Below are 22,769 nucleotides of genomic sequence, written 5' to 3' on the forward strand. Positions count from 1 at the left end.
ATCTAAATTGTAGTCACTACGTCATTGAAATCAGTTAATGTATGGCATTTCTAGACTGGTTTCTTTCACTTTGTAACACACATTTAAATTTCTTCCATGTCTTCTTGGTGTTGAGTTTCTGTCCCTTTGTGTACATGTTCCATACTGTGTTAGCCACTCTCCTGCTGAAGAACACCTTCAGATTGCTTTCAGATTTTGACAACTATTAATTCTAAAACTGCTATCAACAGTTGTATGAAAATTCATGTGGATATATTTCAAACTGCATAGGTAAATACCAACTACAAAAATAACTAGTGTAATTAGTGTCTTTTTCTTCTGTTGCTTTGATAAAATACTCTGCCAAAAGCAACAACAGAGAAGGAGCTAATTTTAGCTCTTCCAGGTCACAATTTACCATGATGGAGAGACACCGGGTGTGATGGTTTGTATATTGTATATTGTATATTCTTGGCCCCAGGGAGTGGCACTATTAAGAGGTGTGGCCTTGTTGGAGTAGAAATGGCCCTGCTGGAGTGGTGTCACTGTGGGTATGGGCTTTAAGACCCTCATCCTAGCTGCCTGGAAGCCAGTATTCTGCTAGCAGCCTTCAGATGAAGATGTAGAATTCTCAGCTTCTCCTGCACCAAGCCTGCCTGGATGCTGCTGTGCTCCCACCTTGATGATAATGAACTGAACCTCTGAACCTGTAAGCCAGCCCCAGTTAAATGCTGTCCTTATAAGAGTTGCCTTGGTCATGGTGTCTCTTCACAGTAGTAAAACCCAAACTAAGACACCAGGACATCAAAACTAATTATTCACAGTCTGTCTTAAGTCAGAAGAGAATGTAGGCATGCTACAGCTCAGCTTGCTATCTCTACCCTTATATAACTCAGGATCCCCAGCCTAGGAAATGGTACCGCTTACAGTGTACAAGTCTTCCAACCACAATACAATTAAGTTACTCTCCCATAGAGATTCTCAAAGGCCCAACTCCTAGGGAATTCTAGATTTTGATTGTTAAGACTAACCTTCACAGCTTGTTGCTCCCACAGTGCGCCTCTGGGCCCCTGAGTCCCCATGGGACTCCACTATGGCTGCGGGCACTGGATTAGAGAGGGCCAAGCACACTTATGTCTGTGCTTCCCCTCCTCCCCGATGCCGAGGTGGGAGGGGGGGATTGGGTTGGTGCTTGGGGCTGGTTGCTGTCATGGGAGAAGGTCACGACCCCCTGGAGGCACCTCACGTATTTGCCTGGCACATGTTGTGCCCTGTGTTCCTCAAGAGACAGTGGGCTCAGGTCTGGCCCAGAATGACAACTCCCAAGATTGACCAGGCAGTTGGACCAACAACCATTAAGACTGTCAGAGAAACCCAGCTCTGGGTCCATCGTTATAAGCTGTGAGCAGACAATTTGGTCTCACCATACAGTCCTACCTATCCAGGAACTCACTATGTATAGACCAGGCTGTCCTAGTGCTTGGATTAAAAGTGTGCACCACCATGTCCAGCCCTCACAGATTTTAAAAGCTGGTGGAAGATGTTTTGAAGTGCAAGTGAAACAGTGAAGACCTCATCCCTGAAGCCTTGCGGAACATCAGCCTGCACCTGAGACTTTCAACCTTGCAGGTGTTCTGCAATCTCTGGGAGGCAGAGGGCATCGAGGAAGCCTCGAAGAATTAAGAGCTATACCCGGCAGCTGGCTAGGAAAAGGCTGACTGATAAACCCTGCCTCTCAGCACCCAGCCTGCCTGCTCGGATGGTCCTCATGAACGCTGCTCCAGTGGTGGAGTTCCAATCCAGATAGGAGGCCTTTGGTCAGCCCAGGAGAGTCTGCTTTCCAGACTGCTTCTCAGAGTCTAAAAGAGAACACCTCCAGGGCTTCAGTGAGTGCAAGGGTACAGCATGCTGCAGAGAGACAAGGCTGCCCTGGGCGTGACCTATGAGCGTGTCACACAGAGAGGCCGACATGCAGAGAAGTCCCAGGACATCAGGCTGGCCCCCAAGCCTGCTGTGTGCAGAGAGCAGCCAGAGTTCCCTGCCTGTGGTCTTGTTGCAAACCGCGGCACCGTGGAGAAAGATGAAGCTGGGAGACATGGTCCCTTAGAGCTGGCTTCTGACAGTGATGACTCGGTGGACCGGGACATTGAGGAGGCTATCCAAGAGTACCTGAAGGCAAAGGGTGGGGCTTCTGAACCTGTGTCCCAGGGGGTCCCCTCTGTCCCAGAGCCTGCCCACAGCAGTGCCCTGCCCATCCCGTGTCCCTCACAGCTCACTCCTGGCTCAGGCAGTGTTCCTGTGGGAGCCAGTGAAGACCAGGGCTCCACCTCCCCAGCTAGCATGAGCAGCGAGGACTCCTTTGAACAGAGCATCCGAGTTGAAATAGAACAGTTTCTTCGTGAGAAAAGACAGCGTGAACTCCCGAAGTGCAGTGGGTCTGTGGATACAAAATCAGACCCAAATGAGAGCCCCGCCAGACTTAGAGGAAACCGAGAAGCCTCAGCCAGGGCAGCTCTGATAGGAACCGGTAAGGAGTTCATCTTCCGAAAACCTCCCGGGCTAACAAAGGTGAGCACACAGTCGAGAAACTCACAGCCTAAGCTCACCAAGGAGCCTGAGACGCCAGTGAGCACAAAGCTGGCCGCCCACAGACCAGAGGCTGCCCAGAGCAGGGGTGGGACGAAGAGAAGCGTGCCTGCCCGGCGCAGCAAGCGCATCAGGAGCTCAGCCCTCAGGAGCTCAGCCCCGGTGCACCAGGCATCGGACTCCAGCAGTGACGATGGCATTGAGGAGGCCATCCATCTGTACCAGCTAGAGAAAACCAGGAAGAAGGCCAGTGGGGACCAACCTCTGAGAGCCCAGCCCAAAGAGGAAAGCCCTGGTAGTACCCAGCCAAGTGCCTTACCTGAAGCCCACAGGAGACCCCCTAGCAAGAAAAAGCTAGCAGTTCCAAAGGTTATGGACACCACCCAGGGGGGCCTCAACCCTGATCCCCTCTCTAAGCTCCTAACAGATTCAAGAGCCTCCATACCTCCTAGACATACAGCTGCCAAGAGTGAAGCTATGCGCCAGGCCTCACACCTAGCACACACATCCATCGAACTGATGTGTACAGAAGCAATCCTGGACATCTCCAAGACCACCCTGTCAGCCCCCATGGAAGGCAGTGACAGGCCACCATCCAGGAACCTACTCTTCTGTCCCCAACCCACGCTTCCCCGCTCTGAAAGTGACAGCAGCAACTCTGACAGTGATGACAGCATTGAGCAGGAGATCCAGAGGTTTTTGGGCCTCAAGGCACAAGTAGGGAGTCCTCAGCCTGCTCAGGGTCCACTGTCCTCACTTGGCCCCATTGACTATCCTGGTGTCCCCAAGGCCCCTCTTGCTAAAACACCAGATCTCCTTCTGGGCTGCAAACAGAAATGGAGAGGTGGGGACAGCACTACAGTGACCAAGAAAATAAAGGAGGGTAGAGAAAGTGCCCAGGACGGTGGCCACATCCGGGGGAAGGTTCAGCCTGGCCATGATGGGTGGGAACCTGTCAGGCAGGGCAAAATCACAGAGACCCAAGGAGGAGAGGCTGAAGTCAAGGACCGGCCTGTTCCTTCCAGGACAGCTGGGCTCAGTGATATACACCTATCACAAGGCCACGGGCCCCTCAGGAAGGTCAGTGAGGAAGAGAGCTCCGAGGATAAGAACAGTTCTCAGGACAGTGACACGGACTCGGACATGGCCATCAAGGACTTGTTAAGATCTAAGCGGAAGTTTAAGAAGAGGTGCCGAGACCCACGGGCTTTGTGTAAGAAGGTCAGTTTTGGCAGCACAGAGACCCGGTGTGGGGAATGGGAGGACCACAGACAGCAGGCCCTACGAAGCTGTCTGCCCAAGTGCAGAGGGGACAACAAAGACAGCCCAGGGGCCGAGGATGCAAGCCCCACCTTTCTGCCAAGGAGGAAAAGTCCAGAACGGGGTCCTCCCTCTAAGGACACAGAAGCCAGTGGCCATCCTCCTTCAGCCTCCAGCCCCACATCCGAGGACAGCTCAGTGGACAGTGATGACAGCATTGAGCTGGAGATCAGGAAGTTTTTGGCAGAAAAGGCCAAGGAGTCTATACAAAACACAGAACCACAAGGGGGCCCTGCCAAGCCGGAGATGGCCTGTAGGAAAGAGCCAACTCTGGGGTTGCAGCGTGGAGTGCGCACACGGAGCCAAAAAGCCAGCGGCACCCCTCAGTTGTCCGAAGGAAGAAGAGGCCCAGAGAGAACTAAGACACCGGCAACCAGCCTCTTGAGCCAGACTGGGAGGGGCACCCTCCGTGCTGAGCAGGCCACTGCCCTGGGCCAATGCAAGAACACCAGCGGGAACGACTCTGCCAAAGCCTCTCCACTAAGCAGGAAAAGTGCTAACGTTCACAAAGACCATGGCCTATAGGGAGCCCAGACTGCAATAGCAGAAAGTGTGTTGGGTCAGGTGCCCAGCTGTGCCAAAACGGGTGCCGAGGTTGGAAATGCGTGCGGGTTTGGGGGAGGGCGCTTTCACCTGAACTGGCTGAGCCCAAAGGCTCAGGGGACCCTGAGACAGCAGGACAGGAGGAATTCTGGCTCTGAGGACAAAGTTCTAGACCTGAGATGTCAGCACAGTGTTGGCAGGGAACAGCAGGACCACGAGACCTTGGGTAGTGATGCCAGTGAATTCAGTGACACTTCCGTGGAGGATGGGGGCAGTGCCACGGTGAGCAGTAAAGGCCTCAGGTTGTAATAGGCATGTCATGGCTCTTGCCATAGCCATGGGAATCAGTGTCCATGTCCTGTCTGATATGTGTGCATGCATACCTCTGTGTGTGTGTGTGTGTGTGTGTGTGTGTGTGTGTGTGTGTGTGTGTGTGTAAGAAGGGAATCCTAAAGCAAGATTGGGTCTCTTCCATGCAGTCCCTCTGTATAAATATGGACACTAACCTCAAATGACATTTTTATTTAATGAATGTGTCCTGGTACATCATTTTCTGTAGGTTTTTTTTGTCAATTATTTTAAAAGTGTTGTAAGAAATACTTTTTGAAAATGTCGTTCAGTCTTGCAGCTACAATTCTGTGCTCTCAGTGCATGTATGGTAGATGAGTAAATACTTGTGAGATCCCTGTGAGAGTCAGAGACAGGGGCTGGCACTGTTAACCATTTCTAGTGCAAATTCAGGCCTGGAGATAGCAGCTATCCACCTTGGAAGTGCTAATGTGGTTGAGGTGTGTTGGGATACCACTGGGACAAGGGGTCCCTGGCCAGACGCTGTCTCTGAATGCTGTAGTCATGGCCTGTAATTAGAAAACACTCCAAAGCACAGCAATTAGCAAATGGCTAACCAACCACCCCTGTCTGTGTGGGAATCTGGCTACTGGCTCTGTAGCTCAGCTGAGCCCAGGTCATCTAGGATCCAGTTGCTGGGGATGCTAATGTCCATATAAACCCCTTCATATGAGAGCTACAGGCTGGCTTTTAATCATGGCTCTAAAAAGTGATTCCACATATTCATTTTGACTGTCCTATTCTTGATGTATGTATGTATGGGTGAGTAGTGAGGCCGTGAGATAGATGGCTTGCTCCCCAAACACCTTAGCCACCTGTGATGGTGAGTCCCAGCCCTGGAAACAGTAAGGACAAACCCCCCCTCCCGCCCCGCTCCTGCTGTATGTGACTCAAAGCCCAGTTGTATGTGACCACTGATAATACCAGCAGTCTGCATGGCTTTCTGCAACCCTGCTCCTACCCAGGAAAGAAGGGCTTGGCCAGTGCTGAGGCCAGGCTGCAGGCATCGGGGGTCCTGGGAGTCAGGCAGAGTGATACCACCTTGGCGCTGAGGTGCCTGTGGCAGCTGGAGGCTGGGGATGTGCTGGATCCCAGATGTGAGGATTACATCTGTGTTGTGATTATCTACCTGTCTTCCCCTGAGTTCTGTAACTCAGTATACCAGATTGCTATGTGTCTACTTTGTGGCTGAATTCTGTTGGAATTGTAACAAGGAAGTAAGTTTTCTACTTTACACACCTGGGTCTGAATTGTAAATCACTTCTTTGCCCAAATGCAGACACATATTTCCACCATCCTCCGTGTCTGCCATGTTGGAGCTTTGATGTGGTACAGCATCTGTGGGCCCATTGTGGTCCTATATGATCTGGATCTGTGCATGATAAAGCCGTGTGCATATTTGATCATGTGTTTCTGAGAGAAACAACTTTGTGTCATCCACGTTCCTACCTTAAATTTTTAGAGTGCTTTTAACCCTCGGGGGAAAAAAAATCTTATTCTTGTATATAGGACCCACCCAGTTTTGGTTTTTGTGTTTCTAATAAATAAACCAAGTACTATCCAAAATAAAAAGACTGGCCTTCATAAATTATTTTGGTAATATTATGTTTAGCTTTAAGATGAGTATGGTAAAACACATCTGTATTCCTAGCAGTTCAGGAGGCTGAAGCTGGAGGCCTACAAAGTAAAACCCAGTGTGTGTGTGTGTGTGTGTGTGTGTGTGTGTGTGTGTGTGTGTGTGTTCTATGCCTTATGTTCTTTACTGACTTTCACAAATAGAAGTCTTTATTTTAATGAAGACCTCTTTTTCAATTATTTCACAATTTCACAATTTGAGTTTTTGTTATCATAACTTAAAAACTTATTGTACCTAAATTTAGATTTTTCTCAAATGTTATTTGTAGCTATTCTTTTGCAGGTTCTTCTTTCTTCCACCCTTCTCCACCCCTCTTCTTTCACCCTTTCAACCCCTAACACTAGCTAGGTGAGAAAAAAGGGCAGAGGGGAAGAGGGGTGATGTCACCATTAGACTACTTCCTGCTGAATGGGAAAGTTTGATCTTCACCACTAGGATATCTAGTTTCTTGTTGTTGTTGTTGTTGTTGTTTCATCTTTGTTCACAACTACTTAAACTGCAGCCAACAGCCCACCAAAATATATATACCTTCAAAAGAGTCCCCAGAATCCCCAGCATCACACAATTGCAGAAACTATCTGCAGCTGGCAAAATCACGCCCCCGCTAGAGCACCAGGCCAATCATAGTCAGCTGCAGGAGACAGTGTGAATCAGCCCCATGCCCCACACCTGGGACTGAAACAAGCATGTTCTTCTATTTCTGTGTTTTTCAAAAAACAAAACAAAACAAAATTCTCGCTAGAGTTATCTTTTAAGATTTTGATGGTTTTGCACTTAATGTTGAGGTCTGTGATCCACTTTGAATTAAATACTGTAGAAGGTGTACAGAGTCAGTGTTTTATTTTCTACATGTGGATGTCCTAGCACTACCTGATGAAAAAACACCATTTTTTGGGCAAGACCTTTGAACCCAACTCCCCACTCCTCAGACCTTCGTATGAAAGCTTCAATATTAAAGATCTTGATGGCCTGTGGAAAATAGTCGACCTAATTTTGTCATTTTGATATCTAATTAGAACTTCTCTGAAGTTTTATTTCTCCGTAATGGAGCCCTCTCTCTCTCTGTAAAACATGAGCTGGCAATATTTCGATTATTATTAATCACTCTGAGGATGTAACCTAGGATGGTAAGATCAGGGCTTTACTATAACCAGTGTGGTGTATCATTCAAACTGAGACAGAGCTGAACAGACCAGGCTCACTTTAGGCAAAGCGGGACCGTCACCCCTAACGATAACCAGCTACAAGTACACCGTGGGAACACTCTGTGAGAGGACGGATGGAGCTGTGGCTTAAATGCTCTCTTCTATGGAACTAAAACTAGATTGAGTGTCTCAGGCTGCCATGTTTCTTTGTCTTCCCTTTCTTTCTCTGTGTGCTCTCTAGGTATGACCTTAAGGACACCACCAAAATCACACTGGTTGATATAGAGCTCATAGCTGCCATGGGGCCTCCAGGCGGCGGAAGGAATGCCGTCACCCCGCGTTTCATCCGACATTTCAACATCTGCACCATCAATTCCTTCAGCGACGAAACTATGGTCCGAATTTTCTCATCAATCATGATGTTCTACCTTAGGACTCATGATTTTTCTCCAGAGTACTTTGTACTCGGACACCAAATAGTTAGTGCGACTATGGAGGTGAGTAAGTAACACACACACACACACACACACACACACACACACACACACACGCTGTTCCCTTAGCCATCTGTGGTTTCCACTCAGAGAGCCTGGCAGCAAGAGCATGGATTTGGAAGCAGAGATTCTAACTGTCGTTGAGCCCTGGCTGCTGTCCCTAGGTGGATCTCCTTTTGGAGGCCCAATTTTTTAATCACTGAAAGGACATATAATTCATGGGTAAGGAATTTGCCCATAGCCAGTGCCTGCCACATCGTAAGCATTTCCTTGGTGGTTAGGTTACACTGTGGTATTTGTTATTGCATTTTCTCTTTCCTATCTATCTTCCTTCTTGCTCTTCATAATTTTAAAGAGAGAGGGGAGAGAGAGAGAGAAAGACCTTAAGCTTTTATACACATTACTTTTCCTCAGACCAACACATTGCCATGAAATATAAGAGCATGCAAGGATGGGAGTAAAGACCCTCACCCCCATGGTAGAGACCTCCTGATGTGCTCAGGTGTATTATCGGCCCTCACTCAGAAGCTAGAACAGCCTCATATCCAGTGACAGAAGGGAAAATGCACCCAAAGGAAATTTAGTGGCAACCTCACCAAACTTGGGAAGCTTGATAGCGAGGGGGTCTGGCTACAAGGAATATCTTTCAAGGACACGCCCACATGGGCCTCCAACTGGGCCACATCTTCTCATTTCTCTAACTTCCTGATGATGCCACTGTGCTGTGCGTCCATCATCAGATCAGAGCTCCCAGTATCTAAGCCTTCTTCTGCCATCCAAGCCTTTAAACATGACCACCATGGGTGGGGACATTTCAGACTCGAACCATGACTGGGTAGAAGAATTATTCTACCACAAGAAAGTGCTTTTATTTGTAAAATGTAATATTTCCGATATTGCTTGGAGTGAGTTGTTGGACCTTGGCCAGGTAGAAAAGATACTTTTTTTTTTTTCTCTCTTGTTGGAGCAGTGGAGAGACCTACCATAAGTAGATGTTGGGACAGGTGATAAATTATAAAACTCATCCAAATGAAAAATAATGTCATTCTTTTTCTCAGGACATATTTTGAAATTAATTAACCTTCTTTAAAAAGAGTATTAACTTTCTTACTTTGCAGCACTCAGGAAAAAATATACTTTGTTTCTATATTACACCAGTTAAGATAGGAGGAAGATGAGGAACCAGCCTGGCTAATGTTATTTGTAATTTAAAAGACATTATTTGGAGTGCTGTGGAATGAGCTACCTGGTTTTAATTTCTAGTGAATTTTAAGGTGCTTGCTAGCTTTCAGGTCATCTGTAGTGGAACAATTATAACAAATGGGGAGTAAAGTAAGATTGAACAGAATCCAAGTTAAGGGGCTATTAAGTTCACCCAACATCGCAGTACCTGGTTTACTGCTATAGAGCAAAATGAACATGTACACCGTGCTACGCTCAGTAGATACGTGGTCCCAAAGTGATAGAATCTAGTAGGATGGGTGAAATATTGTTTATACCACTTCGTCAGGGCTCTAATTATAAGCATTTTATTTTTGAGCTGCGCTTTTCTTCCTTCACAGATATATAAACAATCTATGGGAAATCTTTTGCCCACTCCTGCAAAATCTCACTATACTTTTAACCTGCGTGACTTCTCACGTGTCATCCGGGGCTGCTTACTCATTGATAAAGAGGCCATAGAGAGCAAACACACTATGATCCGCCTGTTTGTGCATGAGGTTCTCCGCGTGTTTTATGATCGTCTTATTAATGATGAAGATCGGAATTGGCTCTTCCTATTAATTAAGAATGTTATAAAAGACCACTTTAAGGAGTCACTTGAAAATGTCTTTAGTCATCTGAGGAGAGGGAACTCCTCCGTAAGTATGCTTAAAAATTAAAAACATGTCAGGTTAGAATAGAATTTCAGCCGCAGTTGTTGTAATTAATGAGCTTATCTTACAAAAACGCACGTGGCTTTTATTGAACATATTCTCTTACTTTTCTTATGAGCACCTGCTTATTTTGAGATTAGTCTGTAGAAGGAGAAAAAAAGTGATACAGAGGACGAAACCCTCTGTGGTAGGTAGTGATGAGATGGTGCTGAGCACATAGCATGGTTCCATTTCTCAGAGACTCTTCTTTTACAAAGAAAGTCAGAAAGATGAGTTTCCAGTCAACAGAAAAGGCGTCTGAGGACACTCAGCAATGGCTGCTCTTTTTTTTTTTTTTTACGGAGCTGGGGACCGAACCCAGGGCCTTGCGCTTCCTAGGTAAGCACTCTACCACTGAGCTAAATCCCCAGCCCCGCAGTGGCTGCTCTTGCAGAGGACCTGAGTTAAGAGTCCTACCACTCTCCTAGCTGCTCACAACCACCTGTAAGTCCAGCTCCAGGGGATCTGACGCCATCTTGTGGCCTCTTCAGGCATAGCACACACATGATAACACTTGTATACATACCAGCAAAGCACTCATAAAATAAAGATAAATCTTTTGATTTCCAGACGATAGCAAAAGCAATAAAACCTTCCTTTTTATTATACAAACCTATCATTTTATTTTCTATCTCAATGTTTAAAAGATTAGATAATAGTCAACTATGACATAAAATAAGTTTTTGTATATTTTCTCTTTAAATTTATTTTTTAATTAACTTCTATTCAACAGATAAATGAAGAAGACTTACGAAACCTCATGTTTGGGGATTATATGAACCCTGATCTAGAAGGAGATGATCGGGTTTATATTGAAATTCTGAATATTCACCAGTTTAATGAAGTTGTTGACCAGTGTTTAGATGAGTATAATCAAACTCACAAAAGAAGAATGAATCTTGTTGTGTTTAGGTACCTCTCTTTTACATTTATGTATGTGCTCAAAACTTTTATTTATAAATTTTCATGAAATATTTAAGACAAAACATACATATTACCATATAAAATATCAGTAATTTATTAGTTTCTTATTTCGGTCTGCCCTCTCCTTAGTTTGTAATACTAAAAAGAAACTCCCATGCTTTTAGACAGAGTATGGAGGTCAGAGGGCATCCTTGAGGTGCCTGTCCACATCTTTCCACTTGTTTACAGCAGGACCTCACTGCCACTGGGTAAGCCAGGCAAGGTGGCCCCATGAGCCTCTGGAGAACCAGATTTAAGCTGTTCGGTTTGCTGCACGGTCTACTCCCTCAGGAAGTTTTGTGTATCTATATACTGAACATGATGTTGTAAAATATGTATAATAAAGTGACAGGTCAATCTTCATGTGTTTGGCTATGGATAATAACCCTTACTCTTGGCAGGTATGTTCTGGAACATTTGTCAAGAATATGCCGCATCCTAAAGCAGTCTGGTGGCAACGCTTTGCTCATTGGGCTTGGAGGAAGCGGCCGGCAGTCTCTGACTAGTCTGGCTACATCTATGGCAAAAATGCAGATTTTCCAACCAGAAATTTCTAAGAGTTACGGCATGAATGAGTGGAGAGAGGATATTAAGGTAAAATTATGAAGATACCTCAGTGAAGAATGAAAATAGTGGATCCCTTGACTAGTAAAGGGGAGCTGCCCTGGGTAGCTATGTCTACTGAGTGCTTATGCTAATACTGACTACTGAGTGCTTATGCTAATACTGTCTAGTGAGTACTTATGCTAATACTGTCTACTGAGTGCTTATGCTAATACTGACTACTGAGTGCTTATGCTAATACTGACTACTGAGTGCTTATGCTAATACTGTCTAGTGAGTACTTGTGCTAATACTGTCTACTGAGTGCTTATGCTAATACTGTCTACTGAGTGCTTGTGCTAATACTGTCTAGTGAGTACTTATGCTAATACTGTCTAGTGAGTACTTGTGCTAATACTGTCTAGTGAGTACTTATGCTAATACTGTCTAGTGAGTACTTATGCTAATACTGTCTACTGAGTGCTTATGCTAATACTGACTACTGAGTGCTTATGCTAATACTGACTACTGAGTGCTTATGCTAATACTGTCTAGTGAGTACTTATGCTAATACTGTCTAGTGAGTACTTGTGCTAATACTGTCTAGTGAGTACTTATGCTAATACTGTCTACTGAGTGCTTATGCTAATACTGACTACTGAGTGCTTATGCTAATACTGACTACTGAGTGCTTATGCTAATACTGACTACTGAGTGCTTATGCTAATATTGACTACTGAGTGCTTATGCTAATACTGTCTACTGAGTGCTTGTGCTAATACTGTCTAGTGAGTACTTATGCTAATATTGACTACTGAGTGCTTATGCTAATACTGTCTACTGAGTGCTTGTGCTAATACTGCCTAGTGAGTACTTATCACAGTGGCCACTCACTCTGTCTTTATCCTCGTCTGAGAAGATATATTTCACCTGGCTATATGCTCTCCATAAGGTCTTGTACAGACAACCACAGCTGCTTTGAGTTCATGAGAGCAACAGCCCTATCTTATCCAAAAAACAGTATCTCACCAGCCATTGCCAACTTCCGGCTCTTGCCGTCTCTCTGCTCCCTTCTCTGTGCTGTGATGGTACCTGAGCCTAGGGAGAGGGGGGAGAAGGTTTCCTGTTTGCAGCCGAGCATTACACAGTCACTGACTCTCTGCAGCTTTACTAGTTGTGAGTCTGTGTTAATGAGCATCCACAACAGTAAGAAAATCCTCTAATGAGGGAAGAGAGCCGGACTAATCTGTGTGGGTAAAGGGTAAGTGTTTATTAGGAAGTTTAATGCTATCTTAGGTAGGGTTTCTATTGCTATGACGGGACACCATGGCCAAAAGCAAGCTGTAGAGGAAAGAGTTTATCTGGCTTACACTTCTATAGCATAGTCCATCATCAAAGGTCAGGACAGGAACTCGAACAGACAGGAACCCAGAGACAGGAGTTGATGAAGAGGCCATGAAGGGCTGCTGCTTATGGGCTTGCTTCTCCTGGTTTGCTCAGTCTGCAGACCAGGACCACCAGCCCAGGGTACTGCCACCTACAATAGACTAAGCCCTCCCACATCAACCACCAATTAAGAAATGCTCTACAGGTTTGCCACAGCGTGATCTTGTGGAGACATTTTCTTCATTGGGGTCCTCTCCTCTCAGATGACTTTGCTTGTGTCAAGTTGGCATAAAACTATCCAGCACAAACACTATATCCACTCAGCAAAAACAATACCTTTAGGTTGTTTTCCCTCAGGAGAAGTCACCTTCCCTAGCAAGGATTCTTGGCCAAGTTTACAGTGCCATGTATGAGATCCCTCGGGTAGATCAGGCCTTGAAATCAATCATAAAACGATTGGTTGTCCCCCTGCCTGCACCCCATAATATTCATTCCTTTGCAGCACTGGGCATTACTGTGAAGGCTATCTAGCAGGGGGAGGGGCGTCCAGTCATTACAAGGGCTGACCGTCAGGTCTGGCAAGTGTTAAAGAGCGTGGCAGCAGCCTGTGCTGCTGTTTTTTCCCCTTCATGCGTGTAGGAAATCGCTGTGAAGCCCATGCCTGACAACTCCAACGGAGGTAACTCATCCCAGTCACTGGGCTTTTTGTTTAATAACCTGAGGCTTCTGGGAAGAACAGTGTGGTGTCACTTAACTTTAACCCTGTATCTAACAATCTCCTGAAAAGTTGTTGAAATTTTAAGAGTCATTTTTAACAGACAGCAAATCAGCTCTATCATACTACTAAGCCCATATTTTTATTTCAGGAATTTTGCTTGCAATTGGCCAAAAACAAACAAACAAACAAAAATAGCTCAACTAACTTAAGAAATAAAGGAAGGTTTTGGTTTACAGGATTTAAACCAAAGCCATTCATTCATACAGTCATTTAACAGGATTCAATTTAAGAGCACAAATTAGAAGTTTTTCTACATTCCCTGGCAGTGTTCTCCATTTGTCTTCCTTCTCCAGCTGGTTCATTTCATGAGGCAACACAGTAGTACTTAGTACTACTCACTGGCCTTTGTAAGCACCCTTCTCTGTACAACAAGGACTGTATTTTAAGTCCATCTCAGTCCTCAAAGTAACAATTTGAATGAGTCCTTCTTGATCCCATGCCTTCTGAACTTGAGGGCACAGGGTAGTTTGGATTGCCCACCAGTGGGAGACATGGAGGTCTTAATCGACAGCCCCAGCAGAATCAAAGCACCCTTCCATCAAAGGGTGAAAAGAAGGGGGAAGCAAACCCAGCCCACGCCCACCGCATTCTTCTCATAACTACATTTTCTCTTTAAGTCCTTGTTGAGAAATGTTGGTGTGAAAGGCCAGAAGACCGTCTTCCTGATCACAGACACTCAGATTAAGGAGGAAGCTTTCCTAGAGGACATCGACAGTGTGCTCAACACTGGTGAAGTTCCTAACATTTTTGCAGCAGACGAGAAGCAAGAAGTGATGGAGGTGAGCGCCCTTGCGGGGTGGGAGGGTCGGGGGGTGGGGTCCCACTCTCCGCACAGGGGTTCCTTCATCATGAAAACCTTGTTCTGCTCTTCAGGATAAATATAACTCACACAACTACGCAACTAAACGTACCTCACATGTCTACAGGATGTTAATTTAATACATCATTTTGGTAAATTTTAAATTCTAGCACACCTGTGAGAAATTGATTTATAGTTATTACCTCCATAAAATAGCAATGGTTTTATGTAGCCAGGCTTTGGCTACTTTGTAGATTCTTCTATCTTCCACCCCCTGACACTAGATAGGGAAGGAAAAAGGATACCATGGAAAGGGAGTGATGTTAATTGTTAGACAACTTCCTACTGGTTAGGAGTGCCGAGTTCCTTGGGGCAAATTTGATCTTCACTGTTAGGATATCTAATTTCTTATTATTTCTTCTTTGCACATGAGTTCTTAACAAACCATGTCTAACAGCAACCACCACCACCACCACCACCACCACCACCATCACCACCACCACCACCACCACCACCACCACCACCACCATCACCACCACCACCATCACCACCACCACCACCACCACCACCACCATCACCACCACCACCACCACCACCACCACCACCACCATCACCACCACCACCACCACCATCACCACCACCACCATCACCACCACCACCACCATCACCACCACCACCATCACCACCACCACCACCACCACCACCACCACCACCACCACCAGCCATCCAACCACCACCAGCCATCCAACCACCACCAGCCATCCAACCACCACCAGCCATCCAACCACCACCACCACCACCACCACCACCACCACCACCACCACCAGCCATCCAACCACCCACCCTGTCTCTCCGGGCCCTAACATTTATGTACCCACTGAAAAGTCCCTAGAATTCCCAGTATCACACAATTGCAGAAACTATCTGGCAAAGTCACGCTCCTGCTAGAGCACCGGGCCAATCACAGTCAGCTGCTGTGGATAATCTGAAGCAGCTCCATGTCCTACACCTGGCACTAAAACCAAAACACATTCTTATATTTCTATATTTTTCAAAGAAACCAGAACTTTAAAATTGTTAGTACAGTTTTATGTGTATGGTGATATCTTGCCAAAAGGAACTTTCTCTGATCAAGGTCGAGAGCAGCCATGACTTAGGAAATGAGCATAAATATTTGGAAGGTAGTTTGACAACAGTTCCACTTAACAAAACAGCCGGCTTCCCCCTAGGGTGTACGGTTTCATGAGCCATGGCTTCTGACCGGGTTTAAGTACCAGGAGTGAATCCCTCCTGAGCAGCAGGCCTCAGATCCAATCAGAGAGTGACTGGTTACCCCCATATCAGCCATGCTGCTCTTAGACCAGCAGGCAGACCTGGCCTTCATATTTTTAAACTTAACACAAGGGACTTGGATTCTATGTATTCTTTCATTACTTTGGGTTTTTTCATTCATTTTATTTTGACGATCTTACCATAGCACATCTTGATAGTTGTGTTTTTGTTATTTCAGTATGTGTACAAAAGAACAGACTTTTCTTATGACATTGTACTTTGCTCATCTCCTTCCTTTTGCACCTTCTCTTCCCTGCCAGAATCTCTCCTTTCTACTTTAAGTTCTACATTTGAGAGAAAATTTTCAGTATTTGGCCTCGTTTCCTTTCCCTCTTACTGTCTTCTTATTCTCCTCCGCCTTTCTGTAGTCTCCTTTCTCCACATTTCTATTGTATATCATATATATCATATCTATTTATTATATATGTATAATATATACATGTATGTAAAATCTTGGTTTTGCTTATGAGAGAAAGCATGCATTCAATATTTGTCTTTCTGAGTTTGCTTTTAATTTCTGGTTTAAAAAGTTGTGTGAAACCCAGAATAAAGGTTATAAGGATGTTTTATGAGTTTAGTTAGTCCCTTACTGGTGGATATTGCAGTAGCTTCTATTTTTTCCTCTTGAATGTTGCATTTAGGCCTGGATATAATCTTGATGAATTTTTCTGATTAACTTTATCTGGTAAATTCTTGACAGATATTTGATTTTAAACTGTAAAATTATAGTGCAGGCAGAGATTTTTGTAAGCATAAATTGTATCAAAACCATCCCTTTGTTATAAAAAATAAATTTTTATCGGATATTTTTTATTTATATTTCAAATGTTATCCCTTTCCCAGTTTCCTGTCCATAAAACCTCTGTCCCATCCTCTTCCCCTTCTTCTATTAAGGCATTTCCCCCATAACCATCTACCCCTTCCCACCTCTGTACTCTGGCATTCCCCTACACTAGGGGGAAGGTTTCCAATATTGGCAGGACCAAGGGCTTCTCCTCCCATTGGTGCCCAACAAGGCCACCCTCTGCTACATATGCAGCTGGAGCCATGGGTCAGCTGATGTATAGTCTTTGGGTGGTGGTTTAGTCCCTGGGAACTCTGGTTGATTGGTATTGTTGTTCTTATGGGGTCGCAAACCCCTTCAGCTCCTTCAGTCCTTTCTCTGACTCCTCCAATGGGGACCCCATTCTCAGTTCAATGGTTGACTGTGTTGTAATACCCCTGAGGTGGTCTTAGCTCAGGTCACAACCCACAGAACACAGCTTGACGAACAGATCAATGCAATGGCGAGAGGTTTATTGATCCAGGTACGTGGGGTTGCTCATCCCAAACTCAAAAAGCATACAACTTTTATACTTTACAGAGGGCAGACCTCAGCAACAGGGCTAGTTGACTTATTCTCATTGGTGGAACACAGGACAAAGGATCTGGTCAGGTATTGGCTGCCCTGCTCAAGGGGCTGTTCTTGGCTTAGTCAGTCAATTTCCTCATCTAGCCCTGCACCTGGCCTTGGAAAATCACTGGGAAAGGGCTAAGTTGGAAAGTCCCTTGTTGGGGGGAGAGGGACTGGGTGGTTGTGCGGGGTCAGGATGAAATTTCGTGGTTATTTTCGGAATTTACCACAGGGAGCGGTATAGAGTTCTTCCGAGAACAGTTATTATTATTTTAGCTGATCTTAGCCTGGTCACTTTGACTCAATACCTTGATCACCAAAACTTTGTCATATCATTAGGCAACCTGACCACCAGATGTTAGTCTCTCAGAAAGGTCACAAGTTTATCATCTCACTGGGCATCCTGACGTCAGATGTATCTCTCAGAAAGGTCACAAGTTTATCATAGGCATCCTGACGTCAGATGTATCTCCCAGAACCTTGTTTTTACGGCTTTGTTTTTCACATCTGTGAAACTTTGCTTCTTAGCTGCTAGCATTCGCCTCTGTATTTGTCATGCTCTGGCAGAACCTCTCAGGAGACAGCTGTATCAGGCTCCTGTCAGCGTGCACTTCTTGGCATCAGCAATATTTTCTGGGTTTGGTGTCTGCATGTGGGATGGATCCCCAAGTGGGGCAGGCTCTGAATGGCCTTTCCATCAGTCTCTGCTCCAAACTTTGTCTCCATATCTCCTCCTATGAATATAAAGATAAAATTTTAATGATAGTTAATACAAAACTGATATATTAATACCTGATAGCTGATAATCTCCTTATAGTAAATCTGTTTATTTTGATTTCTCTTCTGTAGGGTGTCCGTCCAGTAGCTCAGGTGGGCAATAAACATGGTGAACTCAGTCCCTTAGCCCTGTTTGCCTTCTTTGTGAACCGTTGCAAAGATAATCTTCACGTCGTGGTGGCCTTCAGCCCTATAGGAGATGCCTTCCGAAATCGTCTGAGACAATTCCCATCCCTCATCAATTGTTGTACTATTGATTGGTTTCAGGTCTGTTTTATTTTGTTTTGTTTTGTAAGGAGGGAACAGAGTTGTTAATTCTAAGAATTTTATCAAAATTTTGTTTAAGCTTGACTAATATTCAGCAACTGGTTGGCTAATGATTCATTGCTAATTAGTCATTAGCAATGACTAATATTCATTGATCAGTTAGTATAATAATGGACTTGAAGGAGCTATAGTACGTACTTACTAGGAGCTGATAATGTATTTCCCAGGAAGAGTTCATAGTCTAGACTAGAAGACATGAAAGACAATAGGCTGGAAAAGGAAAAGGCATAATATTGATATGCAAAATATATACTAAGGAAGAAAGAGAGTTTATAAAGTAGAGAGATGAATCAGTTGCATAAAAAGATGGATGTGGAACCACCATAGGATAGTATTTGTGTGTGACTCTGTGTGTGTGTGTGTGTCTGTGTGTGTCTGTGTGTGTTTGTGTCTCTGTGTGTGTTTGTGTCTCTGTGTGTGTGTGTGTGTGTCTGTGTGTGTCTGTGTCTGTGTGTGTTGTAGAAGGACTATGAATGGGTTTGGACCCCATGATTATGGAGCCTTGCAGTTGTTAAGATCTTCAGTCCACAAACTGGGGCCTTGGAGAGTCAGTGGTACAGTTCTAGTATGAAGGCCGTGAAGCTCATGACCTTGAAGAGCTCAGGATCTGAGATCTTCTGAATTCCCAATAAAGCCAATGTTCCAGCCTGAGGGCAGTCAGAGAGGGTAAACTGCTCCTCATTTGGAAGAAGGGCAACATTTTTCTTTAGTTCAGGACTTCTGATTAAAAGAGGCCTGCTGACGTGAGGGTGGTGGGTTGTGCCTTTGGGAAGCTGAGGCAGAGGAGTGTAGCCAGAGCTACACAGAGAAACCCTATCCTGAAACCTCCAGAACCCCCAGAAGGAGGATCTTAAAATGTGCACTGCTCTAAAAGGAAAGAATTACAAGCATCTTGTTGAAGATGAGTGAAAGGAACTCTGAGAAACATTCTAAGGAAAGTAAAGAAGCATAAACTGTTTACTTAGATATTTGAATATTGGTGTCAAGTGTCGTTTTAGGCACTCCTCGCTCCCGGGGGTCTCATTCCTTCTGTCAAGGCTGGAACGGAAGCCAGCAACAGATAAATGAGTGAACGAAATGTGCGGTGTTAATTAGTAAGTTCCGAAGATGACTCTCGCAGCAGAGACAGGCTAATAACAGAAAGAAGGTTGTTCTAGAAAGAGCATTCTAGGAAGAACTTTATGATAGTTTGGGACATCAACATAAAGAAAGTGAGAAAGTGAAGCACATCAATGTCTCAGAGAAGATTGTTCTGGTCAGAGAAAACAGCAAGAAAATGGTCCAGGAGCAAGATCACAATTGGCATAGTTCAGGACAAAGCAGGAGAAAGCACCACTGAGGCAGGAAGGATGGGCAAAAAGAACTTTTGGTGGAAAAATACCCAGAAACGCCAGCTTTGTGTGTTATGATAGGGATTGTGAGGCACTGCCAGGGACAGAAATCCAAATTAAAAAGGGGTTCCCTTTTCCTCATATGGGAGAAAGGGCTCGTGGGTACTGAGCAGACAGACAGCATCGTCTACAGCAAACATGCTAAATCGAGATACCTAATGGACAGCCATGCAGAGGGGCGGAGAAGGGGGTAATTATGTCCTTAATATGCAGCCCATCATGAGTCCTCACCGTGCGTGCTTGTTTTCATTTTAATGTATAAAAAATCTAAACATCAGGCCCTCAGTCTGCTTGATTCTGTTTCCTCATAAAAGTTTCAACTTTGTAACCCTAAACTCTTCCCCTATGTGATGTCACAACTTACACGCTTGCACTGAGGCTGCTTCAGCTATAATCCATTTTTCCTTCCTCTTTCCAGCCGTGGCCTGAAGATGCCCTGGAACGTGTAGCTGTGAGTTTCCTAGAAACCGTGGAGCTCACTGAGGTGGAGCGGCACGAGATAGTCCCGATCTGTAAACACTTTCACACTTCCATTATGAATCTTTCAGAAAGGTTAATAATGATGATATTTTAAACTATGCAAATTCCTTGTATTTTAAATGCCTTGTATTTCCCACATAAGCCCAATGTTTTGATGTTATTTCTTTGTCTTCTAATTTTACCGGCTACTTAATTAATTTAAACCCTCAGCTAGCTAACAAGAGAAAGGAAGAATTTATTATGAAGATCCAAGAGTGCCTCACGAAGACCTGGAAAATGAGCAGCAAAGTTAGACTCTGATAAAAACACACAACTGTTTTCTGATCTGCATCGCTGTGTGTGTTGTTCAAACTATCGATCTTTTACCCTTGTACCACAGAGTCATGAACTTGACTTGTTAGGTTGTCCGTATAGAGTCAGTTATCCAGCATACTTGGCTTGGACAGTGGAGACAAGCAGTGTGCTGAGGTCTGCATACTTGGATATCCCTGTATGTCCCTCCACATAGACGACATACTGTAACATGTATGTAACACACCATATAACTCATTTTTGTCCCATCTGCAGTCTCCTTTCCTGAGGCTTGCCTACCTCATACAATAGCTCGAGTGTCTTACAAGGCTAGAGCCTCCTAGCATATGACACATAGAAAAATGAAGACTGTATCTTTGTTTGCTGTAGCTCACCTTTCATAGGCACTCTTGATTTGTGCTTTTTCAACACATCACTATTGTCTGATATTTTTCAGATAAAAACTTTGGATATGGTTGCATGTCGATATCTAGAGTTCCATGAAGTTAAATCCTTAGCATGTTCTACATAACCCTTGAGCTTTATTCCTAATTGCCTATCTTCAGTGCTTGCTGAGTTAACACCATTGTGAAATCCATTGTTAATGCTGTGGTCTACTGCCTGACTCCTTCAGGTTCTTAGAAGAGCTGGGACGACATAACTATGTTACTGCTACTTCTTACCTTGAACTGATTGGCTCATTTCGGCAGCTTTTAACCAAGAAGCGGCAGTCTGTCATGGAAGCAAAACAGCGCTATGTGAACGGACTTGACCAGTTAGCTTTCGCCGAGTCTCAGGTAAAGCCCATGAGCTGTTCAAAATAATAAAATGTTCTGAGCGGGGGTCGGGGAGGGGTGGTGGCTGCACACGCCTCTAATCCTAGCACTCAGGAGGCAGAGGCAGGCAGATCTCAGTGTATTTTAGGCCAGCCTGGTCGACAGAGTGAGTTCTAGGACAGCCAGAACTACACAGAGAGACCCTGTCTCCAAAAACCAAAACCAAAACCAAACAAACAAAAAAGAAAAAATTAAAAAGAAGAAATGTAAGAAATGTAAGAGCAGCGTTGGCTGACGGTGTGTTACGTACACGGCCTGTGTCCCGTATATCACACGCACTGTTTCAGTTACTCTTTTAGCAACTACACGAGGTGTTCATCATCCATGTCCTCACTTTACAGATGAGTAAATGACCAACGAAATGATACTGCTGGGTTGTACCTCCACAGGGAAGGCTCAACAGCCCAACCTCATGTCAGTATTTTATGCAACAAGCATTAGAGACAATCTGTAAGCAAGTCCTCGGTCTGTCATTCATCATTATGTGAATGACATTTTGTTGGCTGGTTTGACAGAGATGTTTTAGAAAGTATGTTTAAGGTAACATAAAGAATTCTGCCGGGGTTGGGGATTTAGCTCAGTGGTAGAGCGCTTGCCTAGGAAGCGCAAGGCCCTGGGTTCGGTCCCCAGCTCCGAAAAAAAGATCCAAAAAAAAAAAAAAAAAAAAGAATTCTGCCATGGTGGGGTTACAGATGCTCCAGAAAAAAAATATAAGGAGGAGAGTCACTAAATTATTTGGATTATAAAATCAACCAACACATTCTTTTTACAGAAACTCTTTAAGGTGGCCCAAACCACAAACTCTCAACTTGTCATTTAAGAGTACAATAAATACATTTTAACAGATGTTAAATATAAAATGGACTTTTTTCTAGCGAGTTCAATGCTATTAATAGTTACTAGTGGTTTTGTTACTATTGTTGTTGTTGTTACTATTGTTGTTGTACACTGTAGAATAATTGGATTGCCTGTGTGTTTCTTCCATGGCCACTACCTTTTCCCAGTGCCTTGTTAAATACCTAAAGATTCAAAGCCTTTTGTGACAACCAAATATGCTCTCATGATACTGTTAACCATGCGAAGAACTGGGAAGATTAAGATTTTTCATGTCCAGAATTTTACGATGCATTTAACTTTCTGATTTCTATATCCACTATTCCAGAAGGTTAAAAGCCTAACGACAAACTGTCTGCGTAGGTTAAAACCCTAACGACAAATTGTCTGTGTAGGTTGGCGAAATGAAACTGGAGCTGGTTGAGTTACAGCCCAAACTGGAGGCAGCGAAAGTTGAAAATGCACGTATGATGCAGGTAGGGTATCAGTGTTTTCTTGATTCATGGGACAATCAAATACTGTAAAACTAGTTTTGAAAGTAACTCTTAACATTTTGTCACTGGAACCTAAATAGTTTATGCTATTCTATCGACTGGGAGTCTCACTGATTCTGCATGTTTGTCCCTTTTAAAGGGTGGCGTGAAACCCATTTCCAAATAAGGTGACTTGTAT

The 22,769-nt window shown here is 44.5% G+C and overlaps 1 protein-coding gene and 1 pseudogene across 3 annotated transcripts in view; both read left to right on the forward strand.

Annotated features, from left to right (window-relative positions):
- The window catches only part of Dnah12 (dynein, axonemal, heavy chain 12), a 154,733-nt gene that overhangs the window by 82,411 nt on the left and 49,553 nt on the right, over positions 1-22,769 (forward strand). For all 3 annotated transcript variants that reach the window (XR_015639291.1, XM_087587488.1, NM_001419553.1), the window contains 9 exon segments: positions 7,799-8,054; positions 9,614-9,913; positions 10,701-10,879; positions 11,332-11,524; positions 14,255-14,416; positions 18,011-18,205; positions 20,075-20,208; positions 21,062-21,224; positions 22,493-22,573. Coding sequence is in view for 2 of the 3 variants with exons in the window: in XM_087587488.1 (XP_087443614.1) it covers positions 7,799-8,054; positions 9,614-9,913; positions 10,701-10,879; positions 11,332-11,524; positions 14,255-14,416; positions 18,011-18,205; positions 20,075-20,208; positions 21,062-21,224; positions 22,493-22,573 (1,663 nt within the window). In the remaining variant the exon portion in view is untranslated.
- Positions 1,739-4,790, forward strand: Ppp1r26-ps1 (protein phosphatase 1, regulatory subunit 26, pseudogene 1; annotated as a pseudogene).

This window comes from Rattus norvegicus, chromosome 16 (assembly GCF_021556685.1).
Source record: "Rattus norvegicus strain SHRSP/BbbUtx chromosome 16, alternate assembly SHRSP_T2T, whole genome shotgun sequence".
Classification (NCBI taxonomy): Eukaryota; Metazoa; Chordata; class Mammalia; order Rodentia; family Muridae; genus Rattus; species Rattus norvegicus.